This window comes from Aedes albopictus, chromosome 3 (assembly GCF_035046485.1).
Source record: "Aedes albopictus strain Foshan chromosome 3, AalbF5, whole genome shotgun sequence".
NCBI classification, from domain to species: domain Eukaryota; kingdom Metazoa; phylum Arthropoda; class Insecta; order Diptera; family Culicidae; genus Aedes; species Aedes albopictus.
This window is the reverse complement of record NC_085138.1, coordinates 78,964,002-78,985,545: the sequence shown is the minus strand read 5'-3', so window position 1 is coordinate 78,985,545 and position 21,544 is coordinate 78,964,002. Positions and strand designations below refer to the sequence as shown.

The following is a 21,544-nucleotide window of genomic DNA, read 5'->3' as shown; positions in this document are numbered from 1 at the left end:
TGGATTTTTTTTTGCAACGTCTTTGGTAATTTCTTTGTATTGAGATTTTGCCTCCGTTTCATTTGTATGTTATTTATTGTGTTTATATTCATTTCTCCGAAAACTGCTTCGATAATCCGTTTAGGGATTCCTTCGGCAATTTCCCTGGAAATTTATTCTTTTATATAATAATTATTTGATGGATTGCTTTAAAAATTCTGAAAACATATATACAGCTAGTCCTTCAGAAATATCTCCATAAATATCTGTGGCATTTTTTTTACCCTGTGGTAATTCCTTTATCTTTTTCGAAAATTTCATAGGCAGTTTCGACGGCAATTTGGCTAAAAACCTATCCGCCATCTATTTGGAATTATAGGAGGCATTTTTTTAATTCTTTTCAAAATTCGTTTTCTATATTCCTTGGTTTTTTTTTTGACAATTCCTTTGTACAGTTCCTCATGCAATTCCATTTGAAATCCAGAAATACTCAATTGGAATTGCTAAAGATATTTAGATCAGTAGGAATTCACGATCAACGATCAACGATCAAATCATCAATCATCATTCATCATTCACTAAAGAAAAACGGTTTTCCAGAAAAAAAAACCAAAGGAATCTAAAAATTGAATTTCCAAATAAATTTACAAAGAGATTTTTATTCGAAATATTTATTCATCACATAAAAAATCTTAAAGAATTTCTGATAAACTTTCCAAGAAAGAGAGACTACCCAGCCAGGGGCTGAAAGTCTCTATAAAAAGTCAAACCAATCTAAGAAATTTCTAATGGAATTGCCAAAGGAATTCCCATAGAAGTCGCAAAAATCATAGACTTCCATAGACTTGTCGAAGAAATTTCAGTAGAAATTTCTACTAGAACTTTCAAAGAAATTTCTCTTTGATCTCTCGAATTTCGGAAGGGTTTCCAAGACAATTTATAGAGGTATGATAAAGTAATTTCAGAACGGTTTTTCAAAGGCAATACCTAGAAATTTCTGAAGGAATTGCTGAAGGACTCCTCAAACGAAATACTGAAGAAATTTCTAAATGAGTTTCTGAAGTATTTTTTTGAAAGAATTGAAAAAGTAATTGGAAAATTGGAAAAAAAAGTCGAAGCATTTTTCATAAAAAAAATCTTAAAAACCTCAAAGATGTCTTCGTGGGAAATTTTCAGGGAATTGTCGGCGAAGTTCCCAAAGAATATTTCGAAACACCCAACAGATATTTTTGTTGTACAACATCAGAACAAACCACTCTTAAGCAAACATTAGTTTAAGAAACTATTTTTCTTCCTTGAAGAAATTGATGACGGAATTCCGAGAGCATCATTCCAGAGGAATTGATTGAGGGAATTCAAAAGGAATTACCCATTTCCAGAGAAATTTGTGATTTAATTCCCTGAAACATTGCCGAAGTAATTACTGAAGGCATTACCAAAAAAAAAATACTCAAAGGGATTACCTTGATTGCTGTTTAAATCCAGAAATTAAAATGACCAAAACGATTGCAACAAAATTACCAAAATAACTGCTGAAGCGATGAAAAACAATGTTTGAGGAATTTCCCAATATGATTGGCAAAAAATAACTTCTGAAGCGACTACTGATGAAATTGCTAAAAAAAGCCATGTTAACTCCTAAATTGATCATCAACGAATTTTCCAAATGAATTGACGATGAAATTTTAAAGGGATGCGCCGAACCATTTTTGAAGAAATTTTCAAACAAAAAAATCGAAAGGGATCCAAGGGAGTTGCCAAAGAAATTCCCAAAATCATTGTCACTTAATTTCCAAAGACGTTACTGAGAGATTTCACAAAGAAATTGCCGGAGGAATTCTCAAATGTATTGCTTAACAAATTACAAAAAAAAAACAAAAAATTGTTGAGGAAATAAAAAAAAATTACATACGAAAACATTATTGATAAAAGGCTCAAAAATTGAATAAAAAATATTAATCAATCGTAGTTTAAAAAAACTGCTGAAATCGATTTGAAAAAAAAAACAAAATTTCAATTTTTCAATTGTATGACAGACAATTAGGGTTTTGTTATGAACATTCAACATCTTGCAGATGTTCTGTTCTTAAGTTTGAATCGGAGAACAAAATTTTCTGTGTCACAATCAATTTAGTGAAAATTTTGTAGTTTTCAAAACTACCTTACCTCACCTTACCTAAATTGTAACATGTGAGATCGCAGACCATTGAATATTTCACATTTATTGTATTACATGTGAAGTTTTGAATATTTTATTGCTTTTTTATACTATAGCATTCATACTTCTCACAATTCTTCTTGAAAACTCCGTTTAACACTAGTTCGCGTTATGGAATGCGAAAAAAAAAATAACAGAGGTTTCGGACTGCAGTAATGTCATAGTGAAAAAATATTTGAAAAATATTGGAACAAGACATCATAGTTTATGACCGAAGTTTGTATGGAGAACTTGGGGTGTTCATTTGATGTGCCCATTAGAACGAGCTGTGCATATATCTAGGCGTAAAACAAAAATAACTAAGCAAGCCTAAAAGTACCGAAAACGCCTAAATATATGCACGGCTCGTTGTAATGCTCTATCAATTGAACACCCCAAGCTCTTTATACAAACTTCGGTCGTAAACTGTGAAGTCCCGTTCCAATATATTTCAAAAGTTCATTCACTAGGACATTTTAAGAGTCCCAAATCTCTCTTTTTTGTCTCATCCCATAACACGAACTATTGTCGACCAGTATTATCTCTGGGGATTTGCTCCAAAAGTTCTTATTGAGTATATTTTCGGAAGTTCCTTCTGGGACTTTCGATGGAAGTTCTTTCAGGAAATTTATCTAAAAGATCCCTTCAGGTATCTCTTGTTATTTTTTATGGGAGTTTCCAAAAAGGATTTTTTCCAGGAGTTCATCCTGGCGATAACTCTAGGATTTGTCTCAGGGGATTCCTCTAAGATTTTCCTTTGATAAGTACCTGGACTACCTCTTAGGGATTCCTCCAAAAGTTCCCTGGGGATTCCTTCCGGAGTTCCCTCTGAGTTTTCTCTAGGAGTTCTGAGAATTCTTCCAGGAGTTTCCTTTGGGGGTTCTTGTAGCAATTTATTTTGGGGATTTCAAAGTGCCAAGTGCCTTCATGGAGTGTTTCTAGGAACTCTTTCTGGGGATTCCTTCAAGAGGTAGAATATAGAAATTCCTCCAGCAATTCTCTCTAAAAATTTCAATGGAAGTTTCTGCAGAGAATTTCTCCAGGAGTTTCTTACTGTGATTCCTTCTGGTAATACTTCTCAGGATCCTCCTGTTGGGATATTCTAGCAGGAGTATTCTCTAGGGTTTTCAATGGATGTTTCTACAGGGATTTTTTTTTTCGTTCAGTAGTTTTCTTTGGATTCCTACAGTAGTTCCCTCTTGAGATTCTATAACTATTCTCTGGGGATTTCTCCAAAAGGCTCCTTTGGGATACATCCAGGATTTTATTTTCAAGATTCCAATTGATTTATCTAAGGGTTCTCTCCTGAAGAGATTTCATCTTTTTTTCCCTAAAAACACGAACACGTTAATAGTTTCAGTGATCTACTCGTTCTTTGAAGCAAGCACGAAATTCCTCTAGGAGTTTCCGCCGGAGATGCCTTGTGGATTGCTCCAGGAGTTTTTTTTTCTGAAGATCCATCCAGGAAACTCCTCTGAAGATTCGTTCAACTAGAATAACTCGTTCAAAAATTCCTAGAAGGAACTAACAGAAGAATTTCCAGAGGAAACTCCTGAAGAATGCTTACAAGAAACTTCTGGAGGAATGGCCAGAAGGAACTCCTTTTGTATCCTCATAGGGAAATCCAAGAGAAATCCACAGCGAGATCTCTTGGAGGAATCCACAGACACAAATCTTGGAGGGATCCTTAGATCTAACTCCTGGAGGAGTCCCCAGAGAAAACTTAAAAAAAAAACTATAGGAACTTCAATTAAAATCTTAATGGGAAACTCTTGAGATAATACTTTTGGAAGAAGCCTTACCTGTATTCACTTGAAAATTTCCTGCAGAAAGTTTCATTGAAATCTTCAGAAGAAACTCCTAGAGGAATACCCAGAAGAAACTCCTAAGAGCGAAACCTCAGAAGAATCTTCTCAATGAACTCCGGAAGGCATTCCCAGAGACAAATGCTAAAATTATCCCTAGATAGAACTCCTGGAAACAATTCCTTAAAGGGACTTCCAATGAAATCCCTAAAAGAAACTCTTGAAAGAATAACCCAGGAAGAACCCTTGCAGGTTGATCCTAGAGGAATTCCCAAATTGAACTCCAGGAGAAAGGCCCTGCAGAAATTTCCACTGAAATCTTCAGCGTAAACTCCTGGAGGAATTCCGAAAGAAATCTTCTGGATGTTTTTCTAAAGGGAACGCCAGTGCCTAGGTGGAATCCCAGAGAAACTGCTGGAGAAATTGCCTGAAGATGCTTCCATTGAAATCCCGAAATGGAACTTCTGTAGGAATCGCTGGTAGGAACTTGTGGAAGATTATCCAGGAGCAATTCCTGGGAAATCTTACTGAGGGTACTTTCATTGAAACCCCGTGAAGGAAATCCAGAAGGATGAAGAAACTAAGGAAGAAGCCCCGAAAGGAATTTCTGAAGAAATACCAGAGGTATCCAGGAAAAATTACCAAAAGGAATTTCCATTGAAATCTAAAGATGAAATTCCTGTAGCAATCCTCAAGAAATCTCCGGAGGGAACTTCTTAAAGAGCAGCTCCTGAGGGATACCCATGAAGGCTCCATTATTGAAACCCCCAGAATGAACTCCTGGATAAAACCCTTAAAACTCCTAGAAGAATCCTTAGAGGGATCTCCTTGATAAATTTCTAAAAAAACAACTTCAATTGAAATCCCCAGAAGAAACTTCGGAAAAATTACTCTTCGAGGAATCCTCAATGAGGAAGTCCTGGAAAAAATCCCCGCAAAAACTTTAACCTTCGAGCGATCGCGCTGTTGTATTTTGTACAACACGTTGAAAAAATCTCGCTTTTTGTACTCAGCATTACCGTGGTGCTGACGCAGGTAGTCAACCGCGCGAGTTACGGAGGGTTAATTGAAATCTCCTCCTCCAACTTCTAGAGGAATTTGCAAAGAAATCTCCTCAAGGATCTGAAGGATGATTCTCCAAAGGAAACTCCTACATGAATGGGCTACTTCTGGGGAATTCTCCAAGAGTTCCATCTGGAGATTTTTCCAAAAAATCATAATTGGTATCTTTCCAGGAGTTCAGAAATACTGAGGGAACTGCTGGAGGAATCTCCATAGATAAATTCTGGACGAATTCCCAGAGGGATATCATGAAAAAATCCCCAGAGAGAATTCCAGGAGGAAAATAAACACAAATATATACACAAATCTTGGAGAAATCCACAGAGAGAACTTTTGGGAAAAAGTCCTTATTTGAACTTCTATTGGATCGACGAAAAAGAACCGTTAGAATTTCTGTGAAAAAATCTATAGGAAAAGTGAAAGAATACGCCTGGACGAAGCCTCAGAAGTTTCTCCTGAAAAAAATCCCCAACGGGCACTTCACGAGAAATTCCCTGAAGATACTTCTATTGAAATCTTCAGAGGAATCTCCTTCAGAAATATTCAGATGGATCTGTTGGGTATATTTCCAATGGGATTCTTGTAGGAATCCCCAGAGGGAACTCCCAAATGCATTTTCATCGAAATCCAAAAAAGCAATTCCAGGATGAATCCCCAAGTGGAGCTCTTAAAAAAATTTAGGATGAAATTTTAAAGAAACTTCTATAAAAAATCTCGATAAGGAACTTCTGAAAGAATACGCAGAATAACCCTTAGAGGAATATCCAGAAACAATACATGGGAGTTCCCAGAAGGAACTTTCTTTTTAATCCACAAAAACAATTTTTGGAGCATTCCTTAAGATTTATAAAAGCATCCCTGGAGGTGCAATCCTCAGACATTTGAAGAAATTCACAAAGGTAACTCTTGAAAATAAAACAACATGAATTTCCAATGAAATTTAAGACAAAATTGCTAGAATAATGTTCAAGAAGGAAACCAAAAAAAAAACTCCTGGAGAAACTCCCTGCAAATTTACAGACTGGTTGAATCTTCAGGAGTAACTCCTAGTGTACTCCATGAAGGCACTTTCATTGAAACCTCCAGAAAGTACTCCAGGATGAATCTCCAGATGGAACTCCTAAAAGAATCCCTAATGGGATCTCTTGGCCAAATTCATGAAGTAACTTTCATCTAAATCCATAGAGGGTACTTTTGATAAAAATACCAAGACATGGTTTAAGTTTACTATTTGTATCTGGAGGGCAGTCTGAAAGATATTCTTGATTTATTCTGGTGCAAGTCTGATGGGTACCTTAAGGACAGACATGTTAGAATCTCAAAATGGCCGCCACAATGGCCGTCTTTGAGATTTACTCACGATTTCGAGGGCAAAAATCTCTGCATAAACAAAACCAGCGCACCTGATCTTCTTATTTTAAGCTTATTACAAGTGAGCAAGAATAGAATAATGAAATTTACTGTTGTTTGAAGCTTGCTTCTTGAAATTTGTGCGTCTGAAGTTCTGATGCCCTGTTGAAACGGGAAGACGTTTGTCCTTAAGGACAAATGTCTTAAAATCCCGCTTCAACAGCACATCAGAACTTCAGACGCACAAAACTCAAGAAGCAAGCTTCAAACAACAGTGCGTTGTATTATTCTGTACTTGTTCACTTGTAATAAGCATAAAATAAGAAGATCAGGTGCGCTGGTGTTGTTTACGAAGAGATTTGTGCGCTCGAAATCATGAGTAGGTACCAAAGGCGGCCATTGTGGCGGCCATTTTGGGACTCTAACAAGTCTGTCTTCAAGAAAATATTGATTTTTAAAGGATTTTTAAGCAAATACAAGGTATTGTCTTTATATTGTTTTTTTTTTTAACATTGAAAAACTACTAAGACAAACAGACGTATCACTTGGAACTAAATGCGATTAAAATCATCGTCACGAAAATATAATCGCCCAATGCTAATGGTAGCGGGTGGTAGCGGGCAAACGTCAAACAAGAGCGAAAGCGATGCGAGCGCCATGAGTGAGAGATTTTCGAACTCCAGAATATTTGAACTATCTGTTAAAAAAGAAAACGATGGAAAGTAAGTAGAGAGAGACGTCTGTTTGTCTGTGCTTAGTAACTAGAAAATCATTTATTCCTATAGCCCCTCATGTCCCCAGAATTGCGTTAATGAGAAAACAATCAAAATAAGTTCGAAAATAACGAAACGAATGAAAAACTGAAAACGCCTGAATGTTTGCAAGTTTTAATGCACATGTCAAAGTTCTGCATACAAACTTTGGTCATAAACAGTGGAATCCTGTTCCAATATTAAAAAAAAAAAATTAACTATGATGCTCTAGGGTCCCGAACCCTAGTTCCTTTTTTCCATCCCATAACACAAACTTTTTCAAAATTTTGACGAGCTGTGTTATTTTTGGCAATGTTAACTGCACTGCTAGTTAACCCTCTAATATCCAACCCCGCCTTTAGACAAGGTATAGGTTGAGCACTTTCGTAATTTTTGTTTCGGGGACAATCCATTTTTTATATTTCTGGCTGATATTTAGGACTGTTCTGTATATCTCAAGATGGTATTAGGTGTCTTTTGAAGCGTATTTACATTTTCTAAAAATCATTGAAAAAATGATGGTTTAGTCACCTTTCGAAAGTTATTGTTTATTTTGTATTTAATCGCTACAATTAACACATTTTATTTTTTCCCAAATCATTCTATCATAGTAACATAGATTAAGGGAGATGAACACACTCTTAAATTATATTCCTCAAAATTATACGTAAAATAAAATTTTCCATGAAAAAAATATTGAAATATAAATATTCAACAGTTATCATAAAATCTCAAATTGTTTTCGTCTCAAAAAAAGGCGTATCACGGAAAGGGTTTCCGGGAAAATATGAAAGTGTGGGGATGTTCAAAAATAAAAATTAGAAAAATCAAAAACCAAATTGAGAAATAAAAAGAATCTTCCAAAACATATTTAAATCGATTTTAGATTGCGAAAAATGATATTCATATTAAAATAAAAAAAATGGGTGTTTGAGCGTTAAATTTACAGTATTTTAGTGGATATCATGGATTTTGGCTTATTGTGACATAAACTTGGCTGTCATAAGTGGCAAAATACCAAATTCCGTAACAAAAAGAATCGTGGAAAAGCAATACAATAACATGTTTTGTTAGTTTCAATAACAACTTAATAACAGTGAATTTTGAAAATATGTATATCAATAACAAATTTTGAATTTAAAAAGCTTTTGATAATAATTCGAAAGCAAAATTAGTGATGATATCAAAACAGATAATAACTGACAAAATTGTACATTTAAAAAGATAAGAGTGCAAAAGTAACGTACCAACGAAGACAATGAACCAAGCAATGATATTGGATGCTCTGTCATGATCAGCTGCATCATGAGCATGAGCATGACTATTAATGACCGTACACTTCTTATTTGCTACTCCATGATTGACCAGAGCTGATGGAATTGCACAGAGAACCAACCGATGGGGATTAGCGCACCTTCTTCAATGTATACGGTCCGAGAGCTCAAACATTATTAGGCCAATAATGGCGCCGGCCACGTCCTTACAGTCAACCAGGGAAGGGAAGGAATGTTAGTTTGGCAACCGTTGGTTCAAAAGTTATAATATTTTGAAATTTTTAGTTTTTAAGAATTTTGATTTTTAGGGCCACCCTATCTGAAAATTGGTCACCCTAATGACGAAATAAAAAATACGGGCCTAATTAAACATTTTCGAACAACTACGAACCCACCAAGTTTTACGACAATCGGAGTTACACTATATCGTTTTTCTATGCAATAGCTGGTATTAAATATTCTTTCATGGACTTTTATCAATAGCTTGATCATAACAGAATAAATATGCCCAAATAACAAAACAAGATATAAAAACATGTTATGTGATTTCGTAGTTTGCTCGGGGTGCTGATACAAAAGTAAATCATTCAAGACATCCAGCACATGATCAATAAGGACTGTTCCATTTATAAAACGGACAACTTGCTTGTGCGATATTTTTTTTTATTTTTCAATAAAATCATTATCAGTTTTTTGCATAACTTTCTACAGCTATTTTCAAATGTAGGAAAAATATAACATTGAGTAAAATGTTCTTTATTGTGGAACTGAAGCGGTTTTCGTAAAACATCAATAAAAACCCATTTCTCAAAATTCGATATAACTTTCCACATATTTAACATGCACATTTTCGTGAAGTTTTCAATGTATTGCAATCTCATACTATTCTACTTAAGGTAAAGCTCAATAGTTGGTCAGTAATAATGCACAAGGCAGCCTCCAGCTTGATATAGTGAGTTGCCTTGTTTTCATAGTAATTATTGAAAAAATATTTATTCAAGTCCTGTGTTGCAAAAGCACAACGGATTCGGCTGAAAATTTGTCCAGAGTAGTAGAATATTGCTTTCTGAATGATACAGAAGAAAAATTTACTTTAAATAGTATTCTTCACCAAAAATGTAATCCATAAAGATGGTCATAGTAAAAAACTGCATACTTTTTGCTCCATAAATGCAGTTTTTCGACTCTAGCGAATCTTGTTATCATTTATTTTCCATAAAGTTGGTCCTATGCTATTGTATGCCTTATTGAATAATAATTAGATGTAAAGTTTTCATTTCTAACATCATTGTTATGCTAAATTTTGCATAAGGTTGCATTGTTATTTGGAAGAACCTTCAAAGAACGAAACTGTTTTGATTACTGTACCTGCAATGGCGCACAGTATCCAAACCAGCAATGCTATTAAAAAGCGGTTTTCTGCATTTGAAACCACATTATTCCTACTTTCGACTGAGTGCATAAAATAATTGTTTATTTAATATTTTCATGCCCTTTTTGCTTAACAATGGAATTTTATTCAAAAAATTGAATCTGACTTGAGACTTTGATATCTCAACAACTAATTTTCCAATTGAGTTTAAATTTCGCCAGAATGTTTATTACTCATGCTGCTGCAGCATGGCACTTAGTTTTCTGATATTAAAAACGATATACCATATGTGAACAGTAATTTTATTTATTTTCCAAATTTTCAGCAATAAAAAATTTCACCTCATTTTACATCTGGCCGATTTTCTATAAAATAAAACGTTTTTTATTCGATTCAAAAATTATTACCATAATGATAGATGATGTACTGAAAAACGAAACAAAGGTGGTTAAATTTGAACTAGGCGTCATTTTTTTATAGACTTGCAAAGTTGTCCGTTTTATAAATTCAACAGTCCTTACCTTTTTCAAACTGAAAAATATCGAGTCAAACTTGGCGCAATTGTTGGAAGTTAGGTAGCGTTGAACGCTCGGGTAGCGTCGAACCTTCAGGTACGAGTTTGGAGTGTTGGAGCGAGGTAGATTCGTTGGCGTAGGTATGATGTTATTAAAGAAGATAGTCAAATTGTATATACCTGGAATGAATAAAGAGTGTGGCGGTTGTTGATTGAGGTATCAGTCGGCAGCCGTCTAGTTTGATGGAAGATGTCTAGCGTTTTATTTTCATTGTAATTTAGAAACAGGTATCGACGGAGCTAGCCTCGCTATGGCCTGCGTGGCCATGGTGAACTAGCCTTCAACAGCAATATCCCGAGCAGAAGAAAATAACAAAAGAATAACATATCAAGGTGTTTATCTTAAATACTATCATACCTTGATATGCCCTTTATTAGGTGGTAATAAGAGGCAAAATAACAAAAACGTATACCAAAATTTTGTATAAATAACACCTAGAAAAAAACATGTCTTGTTATTTCAATAATGAATGCATATCTAAAATTTCAAGTGCTGTGATTCCCGAGCAGGAGAAAATAGCTGAAGAATAACTAACTAAGTTATGGAAAACCGAATACCTACAACCTGAATGAGGTATTAAGTAGCCCTGCATAAGAGGTAAAATACCTAAAATAATAACTGGTGTGTATTCTGTGCATAACGCGTGAATAATGACATCAGGTATGGCAATACCTAAATAATAATTGGCGGTTTTTCCATACAAATAGCGATTTTTCCATAATTGAATAATACCTCAAGCAGTCCTCAACACCTGAGAGAGAGGAGACAGCTGGCTTCGATTGCGTGCTACCTAATGTCACGGAGGACCTGTCACAAACTGTCACCGAAAACCGAGCTAAAATCGCACATTGGTGGTGCGTAGTGGCCAAATATCCAAATGATTTTATTAAAATTTCGCTCCGTTTGTTGTGATCGCATATGTTAAATTAATGATGGTCAGGTTCCCTCAATGAGCGCAATTTATTTTCCATGCTTTGTCGTGGCAAACTCAATATGCTAATCATTTTTGACCAACAATATATTTTCAAACCATTGTGCAGCGCAAAAAAAATGTAAAGAGAAGTAAGAAGAAGAAACGTAAACATCGTGGCTGTCAGTGAGCTGTCTCCTCTCTCTCAGCTCAACACCAAACCAATAACTCGTTGATGTATTGTATCAATACCTACAAAATACCAAAATAAGATTTTTTCAATACCTGGATAACCGACCAATACCTTGTCTTGATATGATACCTGACTTTGGTATGCTCCAGTTATGTGGCAGTTATTTATTCCTGCTCGGGTTGTTATCCCAAAGTTATTGCATAACAAACAAATAACATTTCTTTTTTTTATCTGTATTAACGAGATTTTTAGCCCTAGGCTAGTTCATCTCGGGGCCCACGCTTTACTTTCCATCCGAAGGAAGAACGGGAGTGGGATTCGATCCCAGGTCCTCGGCGTGATAGTCAAGTGTGCTAACCATCACACCAGGTTCGCTCCACAATAACAAATGTTCCATTTGTTCGATGACTTCATGATGTAAAAGCAAATCTTGTTCTTAGGATATTTTCACTGCTAAACCATCAAATACTACATCTACCTCATTATCAAACTCTGTTCAACACCTCCAACTGTTATTGTGATATTCTCATAGCATTTCGTAGAATAACGCAACAATAAAAATTTTAGGTATTAGAGCACATATTGATCTTCGCATGGTATTTGTAAGGTATGCTCTTCTGCTCGGAATGTGTGTTTTGGGCTGGAAAATGTTGTGACTTTTTAAGAAATATTTCGAAAGGAAATCAGAGAAAGAAATCTCCCTCCTTCAGAATTTTTAGGTTTTAACAAACAAATTTACAGAACACATCTCATTTCAAAACGATTGAATCCACCAAGTCTCCCCTTGCTGCCTTTTTTACTGTATTCTGATGCCATGCTCCCTCTTCTCTCTAATGTTTCGTTCCAGGATCAGAATGTCTTCGCTTCATTGAACGACTAAATCCGGAGAAGAAAAAAAAAAGAAGAAAAGTTTCCATCCCATTAGTGTAAATTCTCAAATGAAGTTGACCCTCATCATCGGGTAGGACGAGAAGGATTCAACGTCTTTTGGGTCCGGTCTGGTCCGGTCCGGATTGTGGGTGGCCGCGAGAGAAGGGGTTGCGAATAGTTTTGCCCCCCATTATAATTAAGTTGTCCAGCTCTCCATAGAGATAGGAGTGTGCGTCGTCTTCATTATCGGAAAGTTGGCGAGTAGTAAATTAGCAATGATTCACCACCAACCGGCGAAATACCACACGAATCCTTTGACACATTTTCTCAACTTACACAACTCGCATGCCACGGCGGCAGCGGCGGCGGCCGCTGCAGCTGCTGCAGCCGCCGCCCTGGACCAACACCACCACCACCACCATCATCATCAAAAGCATGGATTGGAAGATCTGAATCTACTCAATAATAACATCCTTGCAAGCGATGACGAATGCAATAAGCATCCCAATTTGGTGGGCGGCGGAGGTGGGAATAGTCTGGATATCGAGAATACCGATACCAACCAGAGCAGCGATGCGGAAAATAACAACATCGACATCATTGACGACGATGACGACGACCAAGACGCGGACGTTGACGACGGATGCGACGAGGAGAACCTAGATGCCTCCAGAAGCGACAATCACACTCCGAGCAGCACGACACCGCTCGATGCCGACGGGATTGGAAAGTCCTTCACGATAGCGGCCATCCTCGGCCTGAAGAAGAAACAGGAAGCCGACGGCCATGGTGCCTTCAGCGACGTCATGAACCTATCGCTGAACAACCACAGCGACACAGCGTCGGCATTCCAGCTTCGAATCTCGAAAGATTCCGACCCGCTAACGGACGCCGTCGCTTCCGGTCTAGAGCCCGCCCAATCCCATCTCGGTCATCACATATCGCAATCCTCGCCCAGCCTAACCGCTCTGCAAACACTGCACCACATTCATGGAAGTGCCGCCGGTGGCTTCGCCGCACATCAATTTCACCACCCATCCGGAGGGGGTGGCAGTGGCGGTGGCGGCGTCACCGTTGGCACACCCAACGCATCCGTCCATCTCCACCACCCACAGGCGCTAGCTTCGGGACACCATCTGACGACGCCATCACAGTCCGGGCCCGGATCGTCGTCGCATCATTTGGCCAATCACCATTCCCACCCACCACAACACCAGCATCAACACCATCAGCAGCATCCGCATCAGCAACACCATCCGCATTCACACCACCACCATCATCATCATCATTTGGCGATGGCGGCAGCAGCGGCGGCACACCATCATCACGCGCAGAATCATAATCGGGACAAGTTTAAAGGTAAGCATTTGGTGGGGAGATTTCAGGAGATGGCATTGAATAGAGAAACATGACGTTTACAGGTTTGATTTAGGTAAATTATCAACTCTGATCTGCAATTTCTTTTTTAAGTAATTTCAATCCTGGTATACTTGGTCGCCGTTAAGTCAGAGGGGCCAAGTAACAAAATTGACGAAAATCAGATTTTTAGGGCATTTAATTAAGAATTTCGTTAGCTACCTGGAACATTAACCTTATTTACTTAATGTTACAATTAACGGCAGTTATAGCACAGTTTTCTTTTGATTGAACTGCGAAAATCGATAATAGTGTGCAGTCAGAGTGGACCAACAGAGTAAAAAAAAATATGTATTAATTTAAATCCAACAATCAAAATAGTTTATCATCAAAATATAATACGTTTCCAAACCATCATTCCCTTACGCATTTTGTGATAATTATTGATCAAGAAAGCACGTAAAAAATCATGTTCAATATCGTATTCTACAGAGCATCGTATTGAAGCATATTGTGGCATTTCGTGAACCACGTGTCTCTAAGAAAAATAGTTGAAATTACCATATTCTTCGTAATCCTTTCCAAATCAAAATATGTTTGTTTACTAGATGTTGGGCATCATATTGAAATGTACCACTACCCGTTTCATGAAAAAAAAAAATGATTTTACCGGTTATTTAAGAATTGTGTACCGTAAATCTGGGTCAAATTGATCATTGGTGTGAAATTGATCTGTAGGGAATTAGCATGTAATTCCTTTCTAGCAGCTTCTCTACGTATTTATGATCATGAAGTTCTTACCTCATTCAGTTCATGTAAGCCTAGAGATGAGTGAGGACTTTTCAGATTTCATAAAAAGTTAGTCTTACATTACCTTTTTCAAGGTTTTTTAATGTGTTTCTTACTTCGATGAAACCGATAGTACTGAACAGCTGATTACCACTACCAGTGAAATTTCTGTGTTAATATTTTTATTGGAACCTGTATTGTAATGGATTGAATCTATTCTAGACAAGAATCAGTTATTAAACTATTAGATTTTCTATGAAAAGTAATTTAATGCGGCTAAACTCACTTATTTCATAGGAAATTGTCTACCTTCAGGCATTTACGTGTCAATTTCAAAAGTTAATTTAGCTTTTTAACAGTTTTTTAATCACCAGTGAAAAGTGTTAGTTCGGGCTCGCCGGTCGAGGAAAAAATCCGGGCGCCGAAAAGTGAGTCGCATTCAGTGTATTTCTGTGTGGAATAGACTAAAGGTTTCTGCTCCCTAGTGGAGTGGAGACGCGCGATAGAATTTTCTTTTTGGCTTGTTTATGCGTCGAAAAGTGGTCGGTTGTTAACGGCGGTTTGTGTATATTGATACATTGTCAAATCATATCACCAATCATAGGTGACTCCCAGACTGACTCCTACACACATTCAAGACAAAAACTTGTTGAGCACACATGATTTTTTTTTTAACTTGGTAAGTGTTTTTGGACAGTTCTTATGTGACATTTTTAGAAAAAATACCTAAAAATTCAAATTTCACCAAAAAGTAAATCGTGAATAACTTTAAAACGGATAGAAAAAAACGCCATGCTGTCTTCGGCAAAGTTTTTGCCTATAAAATTTCCAATCTTTCTATGGAAAACGTTTTAAATTTGCATTAGGTTGAGATACTTTTAATGATGGGTAAAATTCATAGTATAACAAAACATGACAAATTTCAGTAAATTCAAAAATTTAGTGTCAAAAAGTTACCTGCAAAACATGTAGTAAATTATTTTTCCCAAGTAGTTTGGATCTATATGAAGCTGTAAAAAATATAAAAATGGTGGGTATTGCCAATTTTGTACGGTAAAAAATATTTGTATGATATTTATTACGAAAAATTGCCATTTTTCAAAAATCTCGCTGAGGCGACCTATAAACGTCATTTCTGAAAGTTGCCGTCATAAAAAGTTTGTTTCTAACACCCTTAGCTATCATTTGCAGGGTGAGCCCCCAAGCCTGTTGACCATGTGCAATTTTGGGACACCCTACTGACAATGCAATGTGTCCTACCCTACTAACAAAAATTCCTTCCTGAGACAAACGTGGAGATGCAGCGATTCGCGGTCTTTATAACAACGTATGTCTTTCCTCCCATCCTCGATGACCGTAAGGACGTGGCCGGCGCCGTTATTGACCTTACTAAAGTTGATAGCTCTCGAACTGTGTACATTGAGAATAGTAAGTTAGTCCCAAGCTCTATTCATTGATTCTTTGTGCAATTTCAATTGCTCTGGTCAATCACGGAGTAGCAACTACCTATTGTGCGGTCATCTATGCTCATGCTCATTTACAGCCGAATTCACAAGTCGTAAGAGTTTTGACGCGTTATTCGAGTTCAGAAGGTCAAAATTAAGTGGAAATGGCAATTTTGAATTTTAACTGATGTTTAGTTGTATGTAATATTTTTAGGTTCCAAGTTATTTAACTTTATGTTAAAATTTGTTGAACCAAAATTGTATCACGTAGTTTTATAGAGGTTCACCCAGTACTGATTTTTCAGAAATTCTTTTGAAAATATTTGAATTGGTACTCAAGTTATCAGCAAAAGTTGTTTTGAAGTGATCAATTTGACCCCAGTTTACGGTACTTGGTTCACTTTGTCTGAACGATTTTTTGAAACAAACGCCAGTCCTCTGAAGGAATTACAGTAGACGTTCGATAACTGCAACATATTTACGTTTCACTTAACGAACAAAATTCGATAACTACAATGACTAACAGATGTCAACAAGTTGTCAAACGAAAATAAATAACCGTGAACGTGATCCGACTGTTCATTTGGGCTAACATGGCGCACCATTTTGACGTTTGGCGGTGCGATAAATGCAAATTTGTTGCATTTACCGGACTTGCAGTTAAAAAGCATTGCAGTTAAGGTTGAAGGATTCATCATTAACAAAATCGTCATCATTGATTCAAAAGCAGTTTTCTCGCTCAAAACTTGAATGTTTGCATTGAAAATTTATTCATTGTACTCCATTCTGTATCTGCAATACAGTGAATACATTTTCACTGCGGAATTTTAAGCTTTGAACAAGAAAACTGCTTTTGAAATTTAAATGATGACGAATATGTCAATGACGAACGAATCCTTCAACCTTAAACCGTTTGCACCGACCGAACGTATACTGTATTATTAACTGTGTAACTATACAATATTCCATAAAAACTAGCCGAACTATGAAAATTGATTCAAAATTAGTTATCCGTTACATATTGGGGTTGTGGGGGTACAGTGGACGACCTAAGCATTTTGGTCGTTTCCAGTGGAAATGCGGCAAAATCCATTTGATCTTCCGAGTAACATGGAAGGTAATGATATACTCTAAAAACCATGCAAGGGATTGCATTTAAAAATATTGTTTTCTTAGATTATTTTCTTCGCCAAAACATGCATCAAAAATAGTGAAAAAATCGATGGGGGGGGGGGTAAAATGGGCAATCGATGGGGTAAAATGAACAATTCGTTAAAACCTATGTAGCAGCATATTGTTTCTATGCTTTTAACTACAAACTATCAAATTTCATACAAAACCTTTATTTTGTTGTTTGCAAACTTTTAATACAAATTTTGAAACACACTCAAATAATTATTATAAAAACAGTGTGAAAAACAAGCACTGTTTTGGATGAAAATTATATTTTGTTGATATAAAATATTTTTTTTGTAATTGCGTTGCGTTTTCCCCTACTTTTCACTCGCGGTTGTAACGTTGAAACGGCCTACTTTTCTTCACTAAAACAAAAGTGCCGAAAAGTACTACTTTTCGGCACTCTTAAGAGTGCTGAAAAGTAGCACTTTTCGACACCTTTGCCAGAGCCCACTTTTCGATAACTTTTGAGGCTACCGTAGACACAGCTACTACTTCTACATCCTCTAATGAGCTCGAATCTGAATCAGGACTATCCAGATTCAGATTAAGACTGCAGATCAGGCGTAGAAGCAGCAGCTGAAGCTACTTTTGCTCTTGCCCAAGCTGCGGTTGCGGTACGACGACGACGACGGGAGTTTGCAAATTTCTGACACCTACCCTATCATAGCCTACCTGATCAAACAAAAGCACCACGCTGACGCGCATGAATGCTGCCACGTGGTTCGTATTGATATATGTATGTGTAGCAAGATTATACCAAGGATTATACTGGATGGGTATTTTTTTTTGCAATTACAAAAAACTTTGTATGCAACTCGTTGCAAAACTCGATTTTTTCAGCACTCGTCGTATTTATCCAACTCGGCAAGCCTCGTTGGATAAATGTACGACTCGTGCTGAAAAAATCATCATTTTGCAACTTGTTGCATAAATAACTATTTTATAACTGTTTAGTTCATCTATCTTACGATATGTATGACGGCTGATGATTCTGGAGTTCGTAAAAAAATGAAATTTGAACCGATTGTCCATTTTACCCCCAAGGTCTGATTATGTTAAAATTATTTTCAAAACTCATTTTTTTTTCGGTCAAATATATTCTTCTACGTTCTTTATTGGTTATTATGGGTGTAAAACTTGTAATAATTTGAAACTAACTTACGAGAAAACCTTAGCAATGATAAGCAGTTTTACATCATTTTCGATTTTTCACGTGATTTTTAAAGTTTTTGTCATTTTGAAGAGGTTTATTTGATTTTAATGTTCAAGATCAGCAAAAGTATAATAAATTATGCTTAGGCATGAGCTTCAATCGTTAAAACATATGTTGAAAAACAATAAAAGATTAGAAACTGTACCCTGACCACCCCCACCACCCCTTCTAGCAACAGTTTCTAAATTCGTATTTTTCTGACTACCATTCATGTGATATTGAACTTTTGTACTTGGTCCACTCTGACTAAACATAAAAATTGAAAAATGGTATCTTCAGTATTACAAGAAAAAATATCAAATTTTGAATCCTCAGTTTACATATGAGTGCATAATGTAGTTGGTTGTAGTTTTTTTTTTACGAAAATTGTTCAGTCAGAGTGGACCAAGTACAATCAATTACTTAGCAATCGCTTTGTTTTAAGTTTCATTTTACGTTTTTTCGCAATCAATACAGAGCGTTGCTTCGATGAATAGTTATCAAGATTTATCGGAAAATTTCAAGAAAAATTCTTGAAAAACTCAAAATTAATGGAGCCGTAAACCTCAAAGTCGTTTTTATCGAAATTAGGAAAAAGACACATGGTCCTCTCTGACTTAACGCCGACCCCTTTATTAATGCGTCGGGTCCATTGTCGTTGGTATCCTTATCAATTTATGCGGGCTAAGCCTAAGCCTACAAAACTGTCTCAAAGTGCAAATTTTCGGCAATACCAATCCGTGTGATCAATTATGATTTTCAAATAACTCAACGTATATATGTACAGATGGAGCGGATCTGGTGTGATGGTTAAAGCACGTTACTATCATGCCGAGGACCTGGGATCGAAACCCACTCCCGACAAATTCGCAAAATGTGAGTTCTTCCTTCGGAAGGGAAGTAAAGCGTGGGTCCCGACGGCCAAGGGCTAAAAAACTCGTTAATACAGACAAAAAAGTGGGTAAATTATTGATTAAATTAGGAAAAAATCCACAGCTCAGGTGAGATTTGAACTCACGACCCTTATTCGCTCGTCGTACATATGTACTACAGAGATGGATATATTTGCGATTTAGAGGAACATGATATAGATAGATCGATGAGATTTGAATTATCTCATGACAACTAAAATGCCGTGCCATTTTGGCTCTGTAGCTTAGATGGTAAAGCACTTGTCTAGCGAATAAGGGTCGTGAGTTCAAATCTCACATGAACTGTGGAATTTTTCCCAATTTAACCAATAATTTACCCATCTGTACATATGTACGTTAAGTTATCTACAAAACTGTGTTATCACAGGATTCTCTTCGATTCTTTTGAGATTCAAAGAAAATTCATGCTGAGTCCTTGGAATTCGTTCAAAGACTCTATTGAAAATTTCTTCAGATATTCCATCGGGAATTTATCCTGGGACTCAGTTGGGAATAATTTCAGAGATTCTTTTGGGAATTCCTACAGGAATTCCTTCATTCTTTCCCCCAGAGATTCTTACGAGAATTCTCAAAGATATTCCTCCTAGGATTCCTAGGGGAATTCTTCGTATGATTTTTCATACGAAGGGTTCAACATTCAACAGGGTTTTTGTAACGTAAAGTACCGTGATTTCGGGTGAAATTGATCAGTGGGGTGAAATTGATCGACTAGAGGTCCATTTTTATTTGGTAAAAATAACGCTTTAAACCTAAAACAATTTGTAAAAAATGTCCATTATCTGTCTCATGAGTTATTGAATGATGAGTTTATATTTTTACAGCCAATTAGTCACATATTTTTGTATAAATTTCAATATTTTCCGAAACTGTGTGCTAGACGAACTTCCAAGACGCTTTCAAACTTTTGTTACCATAGCTGTATCGCAAATGTAATGAATATTCGAATGAATGTTTCTAGCTGCCAAGTATTCGCTAAACCCGATTTCGTCATCGAAAGTTCTATAAATATTGAAATTTATGCATGAATTGTACTTTTCTGGAAGTTATAAAATTTTTAGTATGGAAATTGCATACTTTCAGGCGTTTTCTTAAGATTGATTAAACTTCAAGCTTAAATAATTAAAATTTTAGTAAAGTTGTAAAAGTTTTGCATAGCTTTTCGCATTCGAGGGTGGTTAATTCAGGTGGAAAAAATACTTTTAGCACTTACAACAACATTTCACTAACTGATCAATTTCACCCCGAAAGTAAAATTTTTGATTTTTTATTTCGAATGATATTTTTTGTAATAAAATGATTTGCAGTAGAATTTTCAACCTCGTTGACGGATGAAATCCATGGCCGTACTTGTTTTAAAGCATTGAATTTAATCATATCGATAAGTATTCAAAAATTATTCGCCAAAAACTGCTAAAAGTGATCAATTTCACCCGAAATCACGGTACCGACACTGCCGGGTCGACCATAGACTAATTTCAAGACCTCGATGTACCAAAGAAAACCATTAAATTTTCTGTGTCCAGTCCGGTACCCAATAAATTCATTACCGTGTATTTTTTTCCGTGTAAATTGCCTTTTGTGTAAATTATATTTAGAGTGTTACACGCTAACCCTCAGCTACCCAGATTGATGTCAAAGCGACCCAGATCGAGCAAAACTGCAGTTACTCTAAAGTGGGTAAAGGTACCTTTACTCAAATCTGGGTTACCGGTATTGGCTGCAGAATCTGGGTAAAGGTTACCCTGATTTAGACGTTTCTCATCAGGGTATTTTCTACCCATTTTTGCATAACTGAGTAAGCGTACATTAAGAATCTCTCCTAATATTGTTATTCGGCCGGAAAAAAAAATCTCAAAGTAAAACACATAAGCGATTTATTGATGGCTCAAGTTTTCTAACAATAGTATTGAGGAATTCATTAAAAAACGGCTCCATTGATCCATATTCAAGTGCGGCAGCCTCGCCTCACATACAATGCATAGACTATCTCTTTCGGAAGATGTTCTCACCAAGTTGGGCCAGATCCTAAATGTATGGGAAAAACTAATTAGCGTTTAAAATTATCGACTGGCTCGTGACGTGATAAAACATACCTGTGACCAGACAGACAGAAGGTGACCTCAAATGTTCGTTCCGCCTGCACCGGGCTACTACTCCTAACCTGGCCAATTTTGTTGCAGTTGGGAAAGCGACGCAGAATGCCTGAAAATTTTAAAGATAGGTCGAACTTGATTTCAAGAACAAAATGGATAATTCATTATTACCAGTCAAAAGTTTTCGCCATCCAAAGTTCTTTAATGACCCGTTATTTT

General features: G+C 36.5%; 1 protein-coding gene across 1 annotated transcript in view; it reads left to right on the top strand.

Annotated features, from left to right (window-relative positions):
• LOC134291115 (protein disconnected-like) overlaps nucleotides 1-21,544 on the top strand; it is a 71,560-nt gene that overhangs the window by 35,960 nt on the left and 14,056 nt on the right. Inside the window, exon 2 of the mRNA XM_062858437.1 lies at nucleotides 12,317-13,698. Within this exon, the coding sequence (XP_062714421.1) occupies nucleotides 12,615-13,698 (1,084 nt within the window). The 5' untranslated portion in view covers nucleotides 12,317-12,614. The remainder of the gene's footprint in view (nucleotides 1-12,316; nucleotides 13,699-21,544) is intronic.